The sequence below is a fragment of the Patagioenas fasciata genome, chromosome 24, assembly GCF_037038585.1.
Source record: "Patagioenas fasciata isolate bPatFas1 chromosome 24, bPatFas1.hap1, whole genome shotgun sequence".
Taxonomy (NCBI): Eukaryota; Metazoa; Chordata; class Aves; order Columbiformes; family Columbidae; genus Patagioenas; species Patagioenas fasciata.
The window spans coordinates 2881352-2903645 of record NC_092543.1 but is presented as its reverse complement, the minus strand read 5'-3'; the positions used below and the strand labels follow the sequence as shown (position 1 = coordinate 2903645).

Here is a 22294-nt window from a genome sequence, read left to right as displayed (position 1 = left end):
TTGTATCTTTGCTTCTCTGCCGGCTGAGTCACAGAACCCCAGAGTGTCAGGGGCTGGAAGGCCACCCGCTGGACTCTGTGCAGCAGTTCCCTGTCCTTCTGGAGCTGAGGGGCCACAGCTGGACACAATATTCCAGGTGTGGTCTCCCCAGGGCAGAGCAGAGGGGCAGGAGAACCTCTCTGACCTACTGACCACCCCCTTCTAACCCACCCCAGGTCCCATTGGCTTCCTGGCCACAAGGGCCCAGTGCTGGCTCATGCTCACCCTGCTGCCCCCAGGACCCCCAGCTCCCTTTCCCTACGCTGCTTTCATCTTTATCTCTGGCTCACAACGCTCTCTCACTCCCCTCAGCCCTGTGGGGAGTCTCCCATTCAGGAGCTCTCTTCTCAGCCTGTTGGGAGCTGGAGCTTCCTCGCTGTCCTCCTCCTCCCATCTGCCACCCTCCCGCTTCCCTTCTCAGAAAGGTTATAACGTCCCACACGCACTGACCTCAGCTTCATCTTAACTCACCGTTAGAAACTCGGGCAGTTATGTTAACCCTCTATCTCACGCCCTGAAAATCACCTTCAGACTCAACCCAGCTCCTGTCCCCCTCCAAAACATCTCCTGCTCAGTTCAGGCCGTTCTTCAAACACAAGTTAATTGGTACAATGGGGAAAAAAACCCAATGGAAACTCAAAGTGTTGCTGATGCTAGCACCAAGTTTTTAGGTGATCTGAGCAGCAGAACAGCTGCTCTCTACCAAGTGAGCACTCGCTCCAGCAAGGGTCGGCTGAGGAGAGTTAATCCAGGCTTTTCTGCAGTTAAGCTCAGCATAAAGTGTGTGAAATGCAGCTTTCCCAACTGCCCGAGCAGACAGCCGCGGGCGGCAATAATCTGTAATGCAGGCGAATGCACGAGCTGATCTCACACCGCACCGGAGCTTGCTGCAGAAATTCCAGCTTTGCTGAGCTTGGCTCAGGGTTTGAATTCATTTTGGCAGCTGTTTAGGCAGGGAACCAAGCATCTTTCATTCATGTAATCGACTTTTTTATTCATATATATATATATATATGAAAAAATAATGACAGAAATGACAGGGTAGCTCTTGCTATGCCTAGCTTTCACTCTGTGAAACAAAAAGATCTGTATTAAACATGGCTCAGCGCCTAAATACACAAAGTACTGCCCAGGGGCTGTAAGAGTATTTAGATATAAAACAGGTTTTATAGCTCTCAGATCCTGATCCTGGGCTCAGGAAGAACATCGGATGTTCAGAAACAAAAGTGAAATTCAGACCAACAAATTCACTGAACAAAAAACCCTTTAACACTAGAGCTGCGTCCTACCTTCTGCATCGAGTCTGCAAATTCGGGAGGCAGGAGGAGGGAAGGGATTTGGATAGAGGGAGGCAATTACAGGAAAGAGCACTTCAAAGAGCTGAAGGAGTTTGTCAGTAGATGCAGTAGGTAGGGCAATGGCACGCGTAACTACAGCCTGGGCTTGTATTTGCATTTCAAATGAGCTGTTAGTACACCCGATGAATCTAGCAAGAGGATCCCAATTTAGGGCTCTGACGTTCTGCTCTATAAGACCAAGTAAATAACTCCGTAAATAACTCGAGTGGGTTTCCTGACACTTTACTGAGCGCGAGTGAACAAACAAACAACAAAACCAGGATTACGCTGGGTTTTGCTCCCGGGACATTTTGGTAGGACGTGCATTGGCTCTTTCAAGGGCTATGGGGTGGCTGGAGCCAATTCCTTACGTGCCGCCTGGAGCTCTTGAGAACTTCTGAGAATGCGCCCCATCCTGCCTGCTCCTCCATGTGCTGATCACAATAAATTCTTCAGCATCTATGGAGGTAACACCGCACCAACTCAGACCGGGTGAGCTGACTGATTCTTACATTCTGAGAAAAAGGACACATGTGGCCCGGGTGTTTTTCCCACAAAGGTCTCGAGAACAACGCGAATCAAGAGCCTTTCTCCAGATGGGATCAGAAGGGAACACACAGAGTTAAAGGCAGGAGACAAAGACTGAAAAACAATGATTGCGCCACTGTTTTCTCCTGTGTACCAAGGAGAGATATAGAGCGTACAATAGTCTACGGTTCCTATCCACGCCAAAGGCACGGGGAAGGTCACCCTGTAGCTTATTTTCTGCTCATTTCTTTGCACAGATAACGCCTGTAAAGCTCTCTGCAATGCAACACTCAGCGCTGCTCCTGTCCAATCAAAGATGAAGCACTTTGCTGCCTGGAAACCCCACGGAGAAATCCAGGGCCAAGATCCACCCAGACCCCAAGAAAGCAGCAGCAGGGCAGCCCGGGGCTCGGTCGCAAAGCCAAAATCCCTTCTGGCAACTCACTGAGGAGAGCAGGGATTTCCTGCGTTCACCTCGCGTTACTGACGGCGTCCCTGTGCATCTGCGCGGTCCACTACCAGACGGCTTTTGGAATTGTTCTAAACGTTAGCTTGCATTTTCTTCGAATATTTAAATGTTCACGCTGCTCTGTTTTCCTTTTGCATGCAGTGCATTGATTTACGTTGTTAGATACCGAATCTCCTTGCCTCGCCAAAGCATGCATTTGGGAACTATTTCGGGGCTGCTGGTGATATTTTTTATCTCTTTGTATTTTGCACTTCATTTTTATTAACTTTTTCGGCGGATATATTGTTAAAATAAAACTGTGCCTTGAAGAAACACAACCAGAACTCAAACCCCTCTTCAGCTCTTTGCCCATCTGCTTCAGAAACCATTTTCAAGAGCTCTGTGGCCACCAGCAAAGCAAAAGCCGGGGATGTGTGCTAACGTACCTACCTGAGCTTCCCTTCCCTCAACACGTTATCGCTTTAGGCTCGTGTTTGGGAACCAACTCCGTCCGAGGTCTGGGCTGGAGACACCTGTGGCTTGACTGAAGGGTTTCTGGCCACCCAAATCTAACACCATCTGGCATAGAAGCCATGACCCGCGGTACCTTTTACAAGGATCCCATTCCCTCAACAACATTAGTTCTTCCTCGAAATCTTGACTTCTACATTGCCTTTGCGACACCCCAATGCAAACTCTTCAGCACTAGGAAGATTCAACAGAACGATTTGTGCTGCGCCGACTGTGGAAATCCAGCATTTCCAGCCTGGAACAGGCAGTAGGGTTGGAGGTTTTAAGAGCAACCGTGTCTGGAGCAGCTCCGTTATTTTTGCAAAGGAAAGCCAATAGCAAATCATTCCCAAATGCAAAGGGATTTTAAAACTGGGTGCAAAGGAGAGGGTTGAGAAGGGCACAGCTCATCCCGCCTGGTAGCTGCTCCCATCAACAAGAAATGCGGAATGTGGAGCTGAAACTGTGCAGTGAGTGCTCCGCATGAATCACACCGATATAAAGGGGATATTAAACACCCAGCGACCCTCCCCAGACCCTCCCTTGCGCTATTTCTGAGCTGCTCCATGCTCCACGAGCAGAGCAGAGAAGTAATTTTACTTCAGGTGTCACCTGCAAAAATTGCAAAGGGAATACATTAGCTTCTTATCTGCAGCAAACAGTTAATGAAACCAGGTAGTAGCTCCAGAGACAACAGCTGGGAAAAGCAGTTTCCTTTCTAAACAACAAAGCGCCCATGCTACGACGCAAGTCTCTCTGCGAGGTTTCTGGATGCGTTTCTTCACTCTGATCGGCACGGGCAGCGAGTGGAGACGACGGCGCCTCTTCCTCAACACCTTCTAATAAAGCCCAGAGGAGACTGCATGCATCAGGCTTTCTTACTAATGGAGTTATTAATGTTCTGTGCACCACTTAACCAAGTTCAGCTTGGGCTCAAACAACGTGGGGACTAATAAATCTGTGATTAAATAAACTCTGTCCTTTTGTGCGGAGCTTCGGGGAGCACTGAGGGGGGTGAAGTTTCATTCCTTCATGGAGCAGCTTCCAGTCCAAACTTACACAGAAAGAGATTCCCACCAGGCAATAAAAACTAATGCAAATATGTACACTCGCCGTAAACCTTTTTGCTTACAAGATGAAGAACATTTCCAAAGCGTGCGTGGGACACCGTACATCAGAGAGCACATCACCAAGGCGGGCAGCCCAGGAGAGGCTTTTCTGAGCACGTCTACGGCCCAACGAGCAGAACAATGGTTGAACGCGGGTCAGAGCAAGCTCTGCACTCACCGATCCTCAGGGAATGGGGGCTGGCTGCGATCTTCATCAGCCACAGCAGAACGAGCACCAGAGGCGCCAAGACACGGGGCATCTTCTATAAATCCTCATGGAGCCCTTTGGTGGTCTGGGCATGACATAACTCTGCGGAGAGAACACACGCAGCACGTGAGCGGCTCCGCTCCGCACGCAGCGGCTGACAGCGCGGCCCGCTTGCCAAGCGCTGCGGACAAAGAGCCCATTCACCCGCCGAGGAGGAAGCTATTTACGGGCTCTGAATTATTCAGGAATCGGAGTCAAACTGGGCAAAGAGGTCCTAACAAAAAAAAAAATGGAAAAGAAACACAAGGAAAAGTCCAAATATTTCATCTTGGCATTTTTAGCATTTCCACAAAAACAAGTGGAAATCAAGACTGAGTCACATCTCTGATTTGTTTTCTTTTTCCCCTCCCGTTCCTACTCGAAGCAGCGTGTAATACTGACTCCTGCTTTTAGGACAGGACAAAACGTTTTCATACCAAAAAATAATTTGAGGGATGGGAGCTGGAAACAGAGTCACTTCAGCTGCCAATCTAGAAACCAATTATTGCACTGCAATTATTTATACCCCAGTGACAGCCACCCCTTCCCTCCCCGTCATGTATAAGAGGATTCAGGGTCAGACCACGACCGGACCATTTCATTTCTCCTCTTACAAGGCAACACCGCTCCCAACACACTCTGAAAGGCCAAGCACCATCAAAATGAAGAGCAATAAATGGAGAATCCACAAACCCAACAGGTACTCTGCCCTGGGGAGACCACACCTGGAATATTGTGTCCAGTTGTGGCCCCTCAGCTCCAGAAGGACAGGGAACTGCTGCAGAGAGTCCAGCGCAGCCACCAAGATGCTGAAGGGAGTGGAGCATCTCCCGTGTGAGGAAAGGCTGAGGGAGCTGGGGCTCTGGAGCTGGAGAAGAGGAGACTGAGGGGGGACTCATTCCTGGGGATCAATATGGAAAGGGGCAGTGTCAGGAGGATGGAGCCAGGCTCTTCTGGGTGACAACCAGTGACAGGACAAGGGGCAATGGGTGCAAACTGGAACACAGGAGGTTCCACTGCAAGAGGAGAAGCAACTTGTTGGGGGTGAGGGTGGCAGAGCCTGGCCCAGGCTGCCCAGGGAGGCTGTGGAGTCTCCTTCTCTGCAGACATTCAAACCCGCCTGGACCCCTTCCTGTGGAACCTCAGCTGGGTGTTCCTGCTCCATGGGGGATTGCACTGGATGAGCTTCCCAGGGCTCACTCTGGGAGTCGGTGATATTGGCACTGGTTGTCCCACAGCAGATTCCCGCAGCACAATTCAACAATTCTTTAATAAATACCATTTTAAACAGCTACATAGAAAGTACATTTTACCTTCTAGAAGGAATGGTTGTCCCTCAAGTTGATAATTTTATCTCCACATGCAGCAATGTCCTTAAACACTGACTTTGAGTATTTCATCTGTTACCTTATCTCTCCCTTCTCCCATTTGCTGCCAAACTTTCTCACGCGATTCCATTTGTCTCATTCTTGGGCCAAATACCAAACTCCTGACGCTGGCAAAGTCTTTACCGTGAGTTTTGTTCGAGAAAGACGCAGCTTTCTAATTGCAATGTTTAAATTCAGCTGGGTTTTTATTACATTTAGACTCGTGCCATCTCAGCCCTCCCCAAAGGGGTTATCCCCTATTTTTAGACAGGGAAGGGAGGCAGAAGAAATACTGAGATGTGGCCATAGAAACAAAGGCAGTTCAAGAAAACCGTGTGACCCCGCACTCAAACACCAGCTGGATATTTGAGGAGCATCCTGATTTCAGAGCTTGTGCGCTCAACACATTTTTAAACAGCAAAAGCTGCCCAAATCCATCTGGAAATCATCAGCCACCTCTGAGAAGGGCAATGGCAATTTTACCTCTTTTTTAGCGGGAGTTACAGAGTAATTCCTAGGGAGGAAAAGCCCTATAAGGTTAAGCACATGGTAAATTGGTTACTTAGAAGCGCTGGTAGCGGCGCAGGCAGATTGTGGAGCAAGGTATCATTTGAGCACTTTGAAGCAGTTATTTCTAAACTTTCCAAGTTATTGACAAAACAGCGGGATCGCGTCAGACTGACTCACAGCAGCATCACAGCGCAGGCCGGGAACCCGCGCCTGCTGCACCAGAGCCACACGCGCCCCGAAAACCCTTCCTGCAGAGACGGAGACGGAGCTGGGGGCACCTCCAGGCCTTAGAGAGCCCCAAAAAGGAGCTGGGAGCACCTCCAGGCCTTAGGGAGCCCCAAAAATGAGCCGCAGGCACCTCTAGGCCTTAGGAAGCCCCGAAAAGGAGCCAGAGGCACCTCCAGGCCTTAGGGAGCCCCAAAAAGGAGCCAGGAGCACCTCCAGGCCTTAGGGAGCCCCAAAAAGGAGCCGGGGGCACCTCCAGGCCTTACGGAGCCCCAAAAAGGAGCTGGAGGCACCTCTAGGCCTTAGGAAGCCCTGAAAAGGAGCCAGGGGCACCTCCAGGCCTTAGGGAGCCCCGAAAAGGAGATGGAGGCACCTCCAGGCCTTAGGGAGCCCAGAAAAGGAGCTGGGGGCACCTCCAGGCCTTATGGAGCCCCGAGAAGCTGCACCCCTCTCAGGATCAGCTCCAAAGCTGCTCCCAAGACTCACAGTCTTGGTTTCCTTCCTCCTTTGGGTCCCACTTGCAGCGCTACCCTAAATGTGCTTTCGGTGCAAAAAACCATCCCGAGCAGCCCTTGCCAGCCAGAGGTGCTTAACAACTGCATCCCAACCAACAAAGCACCTGCTACAGGGCCTCGGATGTGTTTTGCCTTCTTTCTCCTCCGCTGCCTGCTCAAGGCAGTCCAGAAGAGACAACCAGAGCCACTGGAAGGAGAGGGGCAGAGAAAGGCTCCAAATGCATCTTGAGACGCAACTGAGACGATCGGCAATTGCTCGTCCCTGCTGATTTCCCCGCTGCAGCCGGCCAGCCAGTGACACATCAACACCTCTGTGCTCAACGAGCAACTCCTCTAGTGTTTGTACCTGGGCAGGAACAGCCCCAGGTTCCAGTGTAAGTTGGGGAATGAGCTATTAGAGAGCAGTGTAGGGGAAAGGGAGCTGGGGGTGCTGGGGACAGCAGGGTGACCATGAGCCAGCACTGGGCCCTTGTGGCCAGGAAGCCAATGGGACCTGGGGTGTGTTAGAAGGGGGTGGTCAGTAGGGCAGAGAGGTTCTCCTGCCCCTCTGCTCTGCCCTGGGGAGACCACACCTGGAATATTGTGTCCAGTTGTGGCCCCTCAGCTCCAGAAGGACAGGGAACTGCTGCAGAGAGTCCAGCGCAGCCACCAAGATGCTGAAGGGAGTGGAGCATCTCCCGTGTGAGGAAAGGCTGAGGGAGCTGGGGCTCTGGAGCTGGAGAAGAGGAGACTGAGGGGGGACTCATTCCTGGGGATCAATATGGAAAGGGGCAGTGTCAGGAGGATGGAGCCAGGCTCTTCTGGGTGACACCAGCCTCCTCCTCCTCCACTGGCCTGTGCTTCTCATCCACAACATCAGCCACATCCACCTAATGTCATCTGACACGGAGTTTTAAGATCATGTCAAATTCCAGCCAAAGCGGTGGAGGGGAAACACCTGCCCGCCATTGGAGGAGGATGCTGGAGTTGACATCCCTGCCTCTGTCAAAGCGCCATAGGATCCCCATGCTAAAACTGGTAGTCCTGTGACTTTCGATTCCGAGGGACAGACCCCGAGGCCACCTCTGCTGTTTGCAGCCTGGTTGGCAGATTACGAGAACCCCAGCGAAGCAGCTGCCTTTGCATCACCAGCTTAGAGCGAGCAGCGAGGCTAAATAATAAACACCAGGCACCCACTGTGCTCCGCGACGTGAGCGGCGGGGCTGTAATTACCTAGAACATGGAGCACAGAGGGATGCTGTGTTCACCTAACGCATTACCCACTGCTAAGAACGGTTTCCCAGCACTTTGATTTTTGAGCACGGAGTCACGGAGCAGCTGCCAGCAATAGCAATACACCTTGGGGTTCAGCAAACTGCAGAAACACACAGGTTACTACAAGCCGTGCCCATAGAGCATCTGGTTGATGGAGGTGATTGTAAACACCCAGGAGCGCAACACAAGGACAATTCCCCACCGACAACCGTGCCACCCAGCAGCGGGAACAGGCGCTGGAATTCAACGTGTAGGATGGAAGAGAAAAGAGAAAGAGGGGGTTTATTTCCAGCTGAACATCAAGGTTTCTGCTCTCAGAGGAACAAAAGGCCTCGTGGCTCTTGTCACCCCCCCGTCCACAAGTTCCTGCTCTGGAAATTCAGGCGCAAAAGGGCAGTAACCACAGTTCAGCTTCATTGCAAAGTGATGTCTGCCCTGCTGAGCTGGCCATCCTCCAGCAGCTCTTGCTTCCTTACAGCCGCACGCTGCATCTCTCTCCCCACCTCCCCCTGAGAAGCCACACAACATCCTCTGTGCCCAGGCGCGGTAGCGAAGCACACGCACCATCGGGGCACCGGCTGCAGCGCAGCCCGGAACTCCACGCAGGGAGGGACGGAAAATGACATTCTTATTCACGCGACACAGAGCAGAAAGCCTTAGAATTGAGGAGAACAAGGACATTTAGCAACTTGCCGCACTAATTCTTGCGCACGTGAAGACGGCTTGTCCCAATCCACCCTCAGCACAGCTGGCTGCAAATAAATCAAAGCCAATCTTTCCACCAAGGAAATGAGAAGTTTTGTCGGCCTGTGCATTTGCAGCTATTGCATTAACGTTCTTGTGCTATGATCACAAGTCTGACTGATGGACAGATGTCTACAACGCGGTATGAACCTGGTGCCCCAACAGGAGTGGGCTCACAGGTACTTCGGGGTGGTACGTGAATTGCTGAGCAGCTTGTCCCTGGCTTCTCTCTGCACAGCACCAGCCTGCAATTCTTTTCCTGTTAAGCTCTTTTTCATCTTCAGCCCTGAAAATTCAAGAGAATAAAATAAATCAAGACTAGACTAAATAGTTTAGAGTTCTCTCTGGAGATAAAAGTCTCTAAATACCAAGCGGAATTATGGACGATTTGCTTCTCAGAGGGAGCAACTTGCTTCTGAAACTACTTATACATTTTTAATGAGTGTGTGAGACGGTGCTGCTCTTCATTGCTACTGCCACATCCTCCTGATATCCTGAGATTCTTGCAGAAGAATTCTTAGACGATGCAACAAAAAAGTTAAATCACAGAATAAAACTCTCCTGAAGCTGGCACAACAGTCAAGATACACATGAAGAGCAGCCGCTTCTTTTCTCTGCCCGGGGATGCTCAAGACACCCAGGTACGCTGGAAGCGTGAACAGAAATAGCAAAGACGCCACTGCAATGCAAAATGTGTTTCCACATCTGTCCTGCACATCTGGCCCCAGCACGGGCTGCATCCCAGCGACACCCATCGCAGCATCTCCAGCTGCGCCGAGCAGGACCGGGCTCCCAAAAACCTCATTTGCTTCGTCCTGACGCAACCTCCGCTCGCTTCTGCTGCAAAACCATCGTCTGCGAGCTCGCCGAGAACCGCAAACACCCTTAAAATTGGCAGTGACTTCGCTCTTCTCCAGGCGATCGGGAGGCAGACTCGCACCCAACTGTGAGTTTGGAGGTGGCTTTGGTGTTGATGGATCTTTCCGTGCATCACCAGAAGCTTGATGAATGGTGAGAAAACGCAGCTCAAGCAAAGCTCGAGTAATCCTCACAGCTGAGGCAACAAATCTAACAGCTGCAGAGCAGCGAGCGGCTCGGCAAAACTGTCAGGAAATATCAACAAACAACTTAGCAGAGCCTTTCTCACTCTTTCGGCAAGCAAAGGGAGCTGTTTCCTTCGCAAATCTTCATCTGCAGAGAGGCTCAAGTTTAAATGCAGCTGACAAGAGGCAAAGAACCCGAGAAACATCTCAACAGGTGATGGGTGCTGGGTTGAGAAAGCGCCTGTTTGTCTCGGGGCGAGGGGAGGAACTACATTACAAGCCTGCTCCAGGGATACAGAGATGTAACTTCAATTAAACTGAAAAATCACTCCGTTTCAAGCTACCAACAATATGTTTTCCTCTGCAAAACGCATAATTAGCATGGGTAAATCATTACCACGAGGTATTGTTGCAGCCAGAACCTCAGGAAGATCGAGGGAAGGATCAGGCATTTATGAAGAGAATGAACAGCTAGAATTACAATGGTAATGTTTTTTAAAGAAAAAGAGAAAATAAGCTTTTGGATGGCATGTAAACCCTTCAGTGGGTGAACCCCATGTTGGAGGGTTGCAAGAAGAACCCCTTGGGCCTTCTGGAAGCAGCCAGTACTATAAAAGGCCACTTACCAACACGAAGCACAGTTCTGTTCCAGTCTAGCAATTTCTATGCTCCTATAAAAACCACGTCTCCTTTTAGATTTCACCAGCACTAAAGAGCCTGCTCCACATTCAGCCACCAAGCCTCTGCTCTTCTCGTGTTGTCCCACCAGGGGTGGACCCGTGTGGGGTGACAGCCCAGCCGTGACAGCCCAGCCGCGTCCCCCTTCTCCCAGTGTCAGGGATAAAGCACCTTCCACTCCCCATGGCGCCCCAGCGATGCTGAAGCTCCGGAGGGTCATTCCCTTAGTGGGTGATATTGCAGAGCAGGTGATATTAGTGATAAACACGTGCTCAGCTGATATATAAAATGGATTTTTTTATTCTCCTAGCAGTGTTCTTTTATCTCTCTCTTTTTTCTTTTTTCCCTTCCCCCTTCGTGACTTCCAGAAGGAGAAGCAAGAAACTTCAAGGAGAGAAGAACTCTGGAGGCAGCGAAGCAGAAGGACAAATGTATTCCTGACATTTCTCATTCCTGTGGATTATTGTCTTTAACTTCCTCTCTCTTGTCTCCCCTCTCTCAATCCTCCCCAGCATTGGCAAAGCCTGATCAACTGTTCCTGTCGCTGCCTGGAGATAAGAGCAATATGTACCCATCCTAACTCCTCATCCAAGCTGCACACAGACTCGCTATCTCGAAGGTAGATCTTCCCAGCATTATCAACCCCCGACCTGTGCACACACGGAGACCCGGGCAGTTGCAGTTTCAGGACACGTCTGTTCAATTTCCGGCTCCTCCGCAGCCCCGCCACACCACCCACCAGCCCCCAGCGCCCGCCAACACTCAAAAGCATTATTGGCACAGCCAAGTGAATTAGGAGTGCGAAAACCCCATCTGCCCCTCAGAGCCACGCTTACTAAAGTCCCATTACAGACATCAGCTTGACAGCATTAAAACTCATCTGTTGGGGCAGCTTATTCTAAGAAGGAGTTTAAGCTGATTCTCTGCTAGGCAAGGCTGCCGGCACAAGCACGCTGGTAAAGCCCTTTGGGCACAGAAAAGGATCCAGTGTGCACACTGCTGAGCCCTGTCTGTCTGTCCTGCTTCACCGGGCACTGCGAAGCACAGCAAAGCCTTCAGGCAACACAGCGATTAAATCCTATGGCTGTTGAGAGAACAGACACGGCTTGTAACGTGATGTATGCACACAGGGTGACAAGCAAAACACCCCAGTATATGAAACGCCAGGACCATCTGATGGGGCTGTTCAGTGTCACCCTGTCCAGCAGAACCACCTGATTCTGCAGCAGGGACCGGGGATCCCAGAATATGAGAGGCTGGAAGGGCCCTGGAAAGCTCATCCAGTGCGATCCCCCATGGAGCAGGAACACCCAGCTGAGGTTCCACAGGAAGGGGTCCAGGCGGGTTTGAATGTCTGCAGAGAAGGAGACTCCACAACCTCCCTGGGCAGCCTGGGCCAGGCTCTGACACCCTCCCCCCCAACAAGTTGCTTCTCCTCTTGCAGTGGAACCTCCTGTGTTCCAGTTTGCACCCATTGCCCCTTGTCCTGTCACTGGGTGTCACCCAGAAGAGCCTGGCTCCATCCTCCTGATAATGATAATCCCACCTCCAAGAAAGGTACCTGGACATTGTACACCTCCTTCACCCTTTTCAAAGCCCTTGCAGCATCCCTACAGCCTCCATCTTAGTAGGAGGGCATGAGAAGCTCATACATTTTAGACCCAGCCCAATGTACCAAGTCTTTGAGGTCTCGTTATTAGGAATGCTGCAGAGAAGGAGACTCACCATGAATGAGGTCACCCCTCAGTCTCCTCTTCTCCAGCTCCAGAGCCCCAGCTCCCTCAGCCTTTCCTCACACGGGAGATGCTCCACTCCCTTCAGCATCTTGGTGGCTGCGCTGGACTCTCTCCAGCAGTTCCCTGTCCTTCTGGAGCTGAGGGGCCACAACTGGACACAATATTCCAGGTGTGGTCTCCCCAGGGCAGAGCAGAGGGGCAGGAGAACCTCTCTGACCTACTGACCACCCCCTTCTAACCCACCCCAGGTCCCATTGGCTTCCTGGCCATAAGGGCCCAGTGCTGGCTCAGCCCACAGCACCCGCTATTCCCAGTTGGTCTCCCATGCAAGTGCTGATCGGGCCCAACCCTGCTCAGCCTCTGAGGTCAGATGAGATGGGGCGTTCTCAGGGTGGTATGGCTGTGTATATTATATATATATATATATATATTTTTTTTAATATAGATATATATATATATATTTATATATATATGTGTGTGTGTGTGTATGTGTGTGTGTGTGTTCCCCGGGTATATCCTGATAGTACCTAAACTAAACAGTGCTGGCTCATGCTCACCCTGCTGTCCCCAGGACCCCCAGCTCCCTTTCCCTACACTGCTCTCTAATAGCTCATTCCCCAACTTACACTGGAACCTGGGGTTGTTCCTGCCCAGATTCAAGACTCTACACTTGCCCTTGTTCTATTTCATTAAATGTTTCCTCGCCCAACTCTCCTGAATGGACAAGAACTCTCCAGGATGGACGAGCCCCATGGCACAGCAAAGAGGACGCTGCCTTCAGCTGCCCCATCCCTCTGTGCCAGAAATCACTGTTGCCAGCAGCAGAAGCAGCAAAACACCAGCTTTGCCCATTGAAAGCCCAGTGTCGAGGCTCATAAGCGATGGTTTACCCTGATTTACACTGCACTCAGAGCCGCCGGGCCAAGGAAATGTGGGTACACATGCTGGGGCACTACAGGAGCAGCAACCCCCCAAACCACCCCAGCACAACGCCCCCCACACCATTTGCCAAAAGCCTCCTTGGCTGCGACAATCCACTCCTCACTGGGAAAAAAACACAATGAAAAGGGAAAGCTGAGATCATATGGGATTTTCTCCCTCCCTGGTGCCCACAATTTATTTTTATTAACAAACAATAGCAGTTAACAGCGCTGTGGTCTCACACTGCGACGTCTGCTCTACCCACTTCAGACGCTCTTAATTGGCTTGAAGCTGTTATCTCAAAGGCAAAGTCACGACGAGGCCGGGAGAAGGGGAGTGTCTGTAGGTGGAAGGAGAACAGCAGCTTTTCTCCAGCTGGGGACAGCAAGCCCCTCCGACCTAGGGGCTGCGTGTCACGACATCACCTCTACCTCTTCACCATTTTAAGCGCAATGACAATGATAATTACTGTTTACCTCACATACAGTTTCTGGCCAGGTTTGACTGTGAATCAGCTAAAAGAGCAGCAAGAAAAGCGTTGTTTACCTCCCCATCCCCAGCACTCGCAAAAGCCGTGGTGTACAACCTTGCGCCAGCTGTGTCTCCCCCTATTTAACCTCCTATTTTAACCCCCCTACTTACCCCCATCTCTCTTATCACCAGCACGAACTGACACACACTCAGCAAACCCGACAATACCAACAAAGTACGATCAAAGCTCCAAGATCATTCAAAGCGCTCAAAACATCTGTAATCTGTCCTAAGGAAAGAAAAGGTATCATTAGTCAGCTTTTCTATAGATTCGCTCGTCTAATTAGCAAACACGTAGCTGTGTTTCTCTTTAATCTCTACCGGAGCTTTCTCTAAGTACAACAGTAACGAGTATAAATTCATTATCGGCTGCAGTATAATGAAATAAACCAGTGCCAAAGCACACAGTGAACTCATCACCATCGTCCGGTTTCCAGATGTAATAAGATGCACAAGCCTATGAGTGAAACACGCCCAGCACAAATAAGGTGCTGCAGAACACACGGCGGAGCTGATACAACTCACGCCACAGCACCTTTAAACCAACGTCATTCAATCTCCTTCAACACGAGATCATGTTCGAAGCACACAGACCCGTGAGCATCTCAACCCTTTGAGCTGGCGCCATACCAAGAAAACCGAACACCAAAAATCTCCACGTTTTACCCCTTTTAATGCCAAATTTTAATGCTTTCAAGCCCCGCGTTGTGACTATGTACAATATGCAGCCAAGTACAGCACCCGTTCTCGGGGAGGAGGATACAAGGGAATCTCCGAGGTGAGCAGCATCTCCATCGTTCAACAACTCCCTGCATGCAAAGAGGACTGAGAGACCTCCAATCAATACAAACAGAGCCTTGGCTTCATAAAAAGCTTGACCAGGAAAATGAGAAAGCCTTTAAACCGGCAATTGTCTGCCATTAAGAAACAGATTAAAATGGACTTTGAAATGTCAGTTCTGTTCCAATAAAACCCAATGTGAACACATGATCCACCACATGAAACTGGGGACCTGCAACACTCCTGTCCCACAGCAAACTGGAAACACGAAGCAAAGAAGTTCACAGGGTCACAGAATGGGGTTGAAGGGACTTTCGGAGATCATCTGCTCCAACCCAGAATCTTCACACGGGACACAAAGGGAGCACCAAGACTCTATGAACACCACAGATCAGGCAAGGAAGCTCAATTCTAAATCAGCATTGGTGGTTAAAAGCGCCTTTGCCTGTTAACCTGCAGGGCCGCTCTCCCCAGTCTCAGACACCACGTCCAGCAGCAGGAAGCTCCAGAAATGACAATCTGTGCTGATCCAGAGCTGCAACACTAAGACACTTTATGATGCCTCCAGTCAAATGACTGGAGCAAGATCAAGTCCAGGTGGAAACAAGCCCTGGAGGTCGCGCTCAGAAAAGTCCTGCGTGCGTTTACAAGTTTTATTTGTAATAAAACTTTGCATTGAAGCTGTAAGTGTTCTGGGAAGCATTACGCTTCATCTCACTGCAGGGCACGTACAGCCCCGTTCAAACCTGCCCTGGAAAGCAGGGGGCTGGCACGAGCTCGGCCCAAACCCTCTTTTCTCTTGGGTGGTGTTTATGGGGTGGAAAGAACCAAGATTAAAACAAGTCTGAAGAGTGTGAGCAAGCGTAAAATCAACGGTTTTGAGAAAACAATACCCAGGACCCCAGCCTTACAACGTGCTCAGAACCAACTGCTTTAAGAAACCCACACACAAAGACTGATATTTTCCCGCAAAATTTCCTTTTATCAAAACAGAATCACAGAATCACAGCATGGACTGGGTTGGAAAGCCCTCAGAGCTCATCCAGTCCAACCCTTGGTCCAACTCCAGTCCATTACCAGATCATGGCACTAAGTGCCATGGCCAATCCCAGTTTAAAACCCTCCAGGGCCGGTGAGTCCAGCACCTCCCTGGGCAGCCATTCCAATGCTGACCACTCTCTCTGCACAGAATTGCTTTCTAATCTCCAGCCTCAATTTCCCCTGGCAGAGTTGAAGCCCCTGCCCCCTTGTCCTGTTGCTGAGTGCCTGGGAGAAGAGCCCAATCCCCCCTGGCTAGAACTGCCCTTCAGGTCGTTCTAGAGAGTGCTGAGCTCACCTCTAAGCCTCCTCTGCTCCAGACTGAACAAGCCCAGCTCCCTCAGCCTCTCCCCATAGGGCTTGTGCTCAAGTCCCTTCCCCAGTCTCGTTGCTCTTCTCTGGACCCGCTCCAGCACTTCAATCTCTTTCCTGAGCTGAGGGGCCCAGAACTGAACACAACACTCCAGGTGTGGCCTCCCCAGTGCAGAGCACAGGGGCAGGATCACTGCCCTTGTCCTGCTGACCACGCTGGGTTGGGTACAGGAAACGCTTTGATGGAAAATGTTGAGCTCTCTCAATCCAACAAACTCTAACCCGCATTCGCGGGTAGTGAGGACTGACTGCTACCACCGAGTCTCTTTACACACGGAGGAAGTTCTAAAATATGAATCGGATCTGCGAACATATCGGGAGTCCAGGGGGAGAAAAAGCTCTTAAATGCATCAACCTGATCTCTGGGCTACAGAAAGAAGATTAATCTATTTATTTCACTTAAAGTCTCTGGCAGATTCAAGAGGGAAAAGAAAGGAAAACAAAGAAGCCTCTACCAAACAAACCTGCAAGAAGTGGTTTATGGCCAAAAAGCTGGTTTTGCTTCTTTTTATAGCTGCCAAAAGTGTAAGTGAAATAAATAGATTAATCTCTCATCTATCACACAAAGAACATTTTGATACATCCAAGCTCAAAAAGCCTGCACTTTGAGAAGGTAATTTGTGAAGGGTTGAAGGTGATGTTTGTAAGATTTGGTCTGTGTGCAAGAATTTTATTTGGAAGACAGTATGTCTATGCATTTGAAAAGGAGGGAAAGAGGACAGATCTAAGAATATGAATAAGAAAGCACAGGGGTGATGGGCTTGAGAGCACAGAGAATCACAGAATCCCAGAGTGTGAGGGGTTGAAGGGCCCTGGAAAGCTCATCCAGTGCAATCCCCCATGGAGCAGGAACACCCAGCTGAGGTTCCACAGGAAGGGGTCCAGGCGGGTTTGAATGTCTGCACAGAAGGAGACTCCACAGCCTCCCTGGGCAGCCTGGGCCAGGCTCTGACACCCTCACCCCCAACAAGTTGCTTCTCCTCTTGCAGTGGAACCTCCTGTGTTCCAGTTTGCACCCATTGCCCCTTGTCCTGTCACTGGGTGTCACCCAGCAGAGCCTGGCTCCATCCTCCTGACACTGCCCCTTTCCATATTGATCCCCAGGAATGAGTCCCCCCTCAGTCTCCTCTTCTCCAGCTCCAGAGCCCCAGCTCCCTCAGCCTTTCCTCACACGGGAGATGCTCCACTCCCTTCAGCATCTTGGTGGCTGCGCTGGACTCTCTGCAGCAGTTCCCTGTCCTTCTGGAGCTGAGGGGCCACAACTGGACACAATATTCCAGGGGTGGTCTCCCCAGGGCAGAGCAGAGGGGCAGGAGAACCTCTCTGACCTACTGACCACCCCCTTCTAACCCACCCCAGGTACCATTGGCTTCCTGGCCACAAGGGCCCAGTGCTGGCTCATGGTCACCCTGCTGTCCCCAGGACCCCCAGCTCCCTTTCCCCTACACTGCTCTCTAATAGCTCATTCCCCAACTTACACTGGAACCTGGGGTTGTTCCTGCCCAGATTCCAGACTCTACACTTGCCCTTGTTCTATTTCATTAAATGTTTCCCCGCCCAGCTCTCCAGCCTGTCCAGGTCTCTGATGGCAGCACAGCTTCCAGTGTCACCACTCCTCCCAGCTTGGTGTCACCAGCAAACTTGCTGACAGTCACTCTATTCCCTCGTCCAAATCACTGATGAATATATTGAATAATCCCGGCCCCAGCACTGCCCCCTGAGGCCCTGCACTGGATCCAGGCCTCAACTGGACTCTGCCCATTGCCCACGACTCTCTGGCTTCTTCGCTTCAGCCAGTTCGCAGTCACCTCACTGCCCGCTCATCCAGACCGCACTAACTCAGCAGACAGAGGAGAAAAGTCTGCACAAGAGCACAAGAAAACCTGCAAAACTCAAGGTATGCAAGGAAAACATAAGAGTTAAGAGATGAACATACACGCAGCATAGAGCTGCACTCAACCACCACATACGAAGAGGAATGGAATGACTTACAGCAACAGATGGTCTTGCACAAGAAGGCAGAACCTAAGTCCAAACTGGTAAGTGATGTTGCATTTTGAAGGCAATAATTTGCACAAACTAAGCTTTTAATCCTGCTTGTGGTAAATGACACACAAACAAAAATATTCCAAACCCAAAACCTATGTGTTTAACACCAAAATTCTTACCTGAGTACAAGAATTCCCTTCCTATCTGCAGGGTGACAGGAGCAGACAAACGGCACCACACCTGTGGATGTTATTGGGGGGTTTGATAGGAAGCAAGCAAAGATCACTTGGCTTCATTAACAAAGCGTAACACACAGGCCAGTTCCTCGGCGCGAAAACCAGATCTGCGCACAGAACAAATTCATCCTGACCGCCTCGCTGTTGCTCCAAGTTCGCTGTACGCAGGCTGCCTGGGCTCCTGCCTTAGCAGCATCCGCAAAACTGCTCCCAGAGCACCCATCCTCATCAGCCAGAACCCATTTCCAAACTGAGCAAGAACAACCATTCCGTAGTTGGCTTTTCAGTTGTTCTCATCACCGGCTTAACATCAATCCCAGTTAAATGAGGAGAGTACAAAGGGACTAAGTTATGCCCATGCTGGGCGCTCTAAAAACCCCGATCACATCGCTCCCTTCCAGCTACGGGCATAAATTGTCCTCATTAACCAGCCTGAACGTTTGCATCCTGACCTATAATCCATCGCCATGCTCTAATGTAGCTGTTGTCTTTGAGCCCAGATTCCGGTCAGATGACTCGGACATCTGATACCCCGAATTTGCTCTTTCTGATCTAGACACTTCCAGCTTTGTCTCAACACCAGGTAAAACGAGCTTTACACAGCTATGGTTTCAATACCCATTGATGTGCCCGCCCTTAATCAACCTGGAGTATGATGGGCAGTTTCTAATCAAATTTCACGGGGTTGCAGACTCACAGAACTGTTGGTTCCTATGAGTTTCATGAAATAATAGTCTAGCAGGAGAGAACGATTTCCCCGCAGAGGGACGGACTGCGAGTCGAGCTCAAATCCCACCAGGCATCGAGGAATCCGCAAGGGAAAGATGTTGTGCATGCTCTGAATATAGGGAAAACCATCAATTAGAGCTTACTGAACTCAGCCACGAGGCACAAACCAGGCTGCCTCAACTCCCCAGCTCGCAGGAACCGCTCGGGTTTTCTCTCCCCACCCCCTGGGATTCCTTCAGCTCAGATACGCTCCAAGCAGAGGGGATTTTGAGCGGCTGTGATTCAGCACAGCTCATTTGGAGCCGGTTTGGAGCCCAGCAGGCATCCAAGCGCCCCAGCTGTCCAGAAGCCATCAGTTGCCAACTGCTGCCAAATGGCACCTCCCCGTGTCCCCAGAAGAAAAGCCATGAATGCTGTACCCCATGCTACCCCTTTCCAAAAGGACTGCTGGTGGGAGGGGGACAGATACCCAAGGGGACAGATAATGCTGAGCATTTCGGAGGTCACTCATCAGACCTCCACCCTGAGCCGTTTCCCAGCCCGTCCTCCCCTCCAGCAGTTAAATCACTGACATGAGGGGTCATTTTCTGTGCCACCCCCCTCAAATGCCATCATTGAAACTCAAAGAGCGCAGTGGGATGGTGACCCCGGCGTGCAGATGCTGTCACTAACAGAACACAGACAGCCTGGTGTGGGGAAATAGACCCTTAAATTAAAAACAAAACCAACCGCCATCACCTCAGTCGCTTCGTGCCACCCGAACGGTCCCTGCCCTGAAGGCAGTCGCTGTCTGCACCCAGCACCGCACAAGCAGCGATCTCAGCCGCGCAGAGGTGACGGCCGAGCAGGAAGGCCATTCACACCTGCATTTCAGCCGCTGCTCTGCAGGGACGCACCGGGGACTCGAATGTCACCCACTGAGCGAGCGCAAGCAGAGCGCAGGAGAGCGATGTGGGAGGAGGCTGCTGGGGTAGGGTCCGACGCGGCACAAATGGTTAACGGCACAGCCCGAAGTTCTGCAGTGACACCACGCAGGAGCCGGGCCAAGCGCAGCACCGACTCCTTCTCCTTCAAGAGAAAACGCAGCGAAGAACGATCGGTTGACACATCGAGTTAAAAAACACCCTCAGCAACAAACAGCGCTTAATTTCCTATTAGTGAGGTGCTGGGTGGCCCCCGAACAGCCCCAGATGAGACACCTCCTGACAGCACCACCTGCTCGCTAGGGGCTGCACAAAACGCTGAAAAATCTGAGCATTCGGAGCTTGAAGGGGCCACATTTCTGCCTAAAAATGAGCAGGGGAAGAGCATCCAAGTCACAGGGAAAGAATGGACGGTCTCCAGATACTTGAATTTATGTTAACCTGGAGATGAGACAAAGACCCATTAATTCCTGGCCTGTCCAAGCAAGAATTGGACGAGTGACAACTTGAGCGTTATGACTTCAGTGCCCCGTCTCCCCAGGGTGCTGGGAGATGCTCTTTCTGGCTCTCCCGTCCATAACGGCAGGAGGGATCCAAATCAGCACAACCCGCCGTCTCCCCGTGAGCGGCCAGGAGCCCTCCTGGCGCTGTGTGCCTTGCGGAGGCCGATGAAGAGCTGCTGGAGCCTTGGCTCTTCCCGCACCGCCTCCTGCGAGGAGGCGAGTGCCGCTGAGCAGGGATTGCTCCCTGGGGAGCAAGGGGGGCACCGCGTTCCCAAATCCCCCTTTCGGAGCTGCCAGCCGCCTTTCAGCCCAACCGCACGCTCCAAACGCTCGCCAACAGAGATATTTTTATGAGAGCTCATCCCCTCCCGAAATCTTTCCAAGCTCCTTTTCTTAGGCACTTTGAAATAATTAAAGTCTTCCATCAAATTATACTGAAGATCTCTATGAAAAGCCTTTAATTTCCATTCGCTTAATGTAACTCCATCCACCAGATGAACTCTGTGGGGGGCTTTTTTGTTTTGGGTATTTCTTTTCCCGTCTCTTTCTTATTTTTTTTTTGGTCCGCCTCCTAAAATATCACGCTGAGAGACTTTAATTTGATTTTAGCCTGACGAGAATTTTGGGCTGTGCCACATCGCGCCAGCCGACGGCAGCTGCAGCGATCTGCGGCTCTCCTGTACTTCGATGCATTGCTGCTGCCCACCGCGAGCTGATTAAATGCAATTTCTGCACGCAAATAAAGCCTCAAATTAGCACAAACCCCAAGGAACACCGGGGTCCCCCGATCCGCCGCTCCCTCCTACAACCAGGCTGAAACACCCCGAAGTGATCCAGCAAGCGCGGGTTTGCAGCACAAAGGGAAGGTTTCGTGTTTTATCTAAATAGGGGGGATTGCCAAGCTGACCTTCAGCTCGCAAAATAAACGACAGGGATTTTCCACGGGGCAGAAATAATTCATTCCGCCCCGGTGACTTCTTCAACTGATAAACTCTTTAATGAACAAGAGGTTTCCCCATAGGGAGCCAACATCCCCCTGCAAGGGACTATGGTGGACAAACCATGACACAAACCACAGCTCAGAGCTAAACCGCAGTCAGGACGCCACCGGGGACGCGTAAATGTGCAGAGGATTCCCTGCACGTGCCAAAACCTCGAGCTGAGACTGAAGGAATCAAGCCTAAGAACGAACTAAACGAAACAAGAATCCCCTGTCACTACTGCTGTAGCAGTTTAGTCATTTCAAAGCCTATTTGCCTTGATACAAATGAGGAGAGTCTGCTCCCCAAACTGTTCAGGCCATCTGTGTGCGGCACGGCGACATCTTGGCAGGGTGACGGGCACAGGGAGCAAAGGGAGACGCAATGTTTCCCCGTTGCTGAGATAAAGCAGTGGATGTGGTGTATCTGGATTTCAGTAAAGCATCTGACACAGTCTCCCACAGCACAGGGGATGATCAGGTAATGACGGGCACTGCGAACTGGCTGAAGGGAAGAAGCCAGAGAGTCGTGGTCAATGGGCAGAGTCCAGTTGAGGCCTGGATCCAGTGCAGAGCCTCAGGGGGCAGTGCTGGGGCCGGGATTATTCAATATATTCATCAACGATTTGGACGAGGGAACAGAGTGACTGTCAGCAAGTTTGCTGGTGACACCAAGCTGGGAGGAGTGGTGACACTGGAAGCTGTGCTGCCATCAGAGACCTGGACAGGCTGGAGAGCTGGGCGGGGAACATTTAATGAAATAGAACAAGGGCAAGTGTAGAGTCTTGCATGAAGGCCAAAAAAAACCAAAATTGGTTCCCTGGGGGCTGCCATTTTGAGCCCTGAGGTGATTCTGGTGCCACCATTTTGAGGCAGCTCAGGGGTCACTCCCTTGTTCTCCTGCCCCAAACAAACTGGAACACAGGAGGTTCCACTGAAAGAGGAGAAGCAACTTGTTGGGGGTGAGGGTGTCAGAGCCTGGCCCAGGCTGCCCAGGGAGGTT

General features: G+C 51.0%; 1 protein-coding gene across 3 annotated transcripts in view; it reads right to left on the bottom strand.

Moving 5' to 3' along the window:
- Window positions 1-22294, bottom strand: part of GRIK4 (glutamate ionotropic receptor kainate type subunit 4) — a 174241-nt gene that overhangs the window by 110536 nt on the left and 41411 nt on the right. For all 3 annotated transcript variants that reach the window (XR_011735631.1, XM_065855672.2, XM_071798661.1), the window contains exon 2: window positions 4150-4281. Coding sequence is in view for 2 of the 3 variants with exons in the window: in XM_065855672.2 (XP_065711744.1) it covers window positions 4150-4231 (82 nt within the window). In the remaining variant the exon portion in view is untranslated. The remainder of the gene's footprint in view (window positions 1-4149; window positions 4282-22294) is intronic.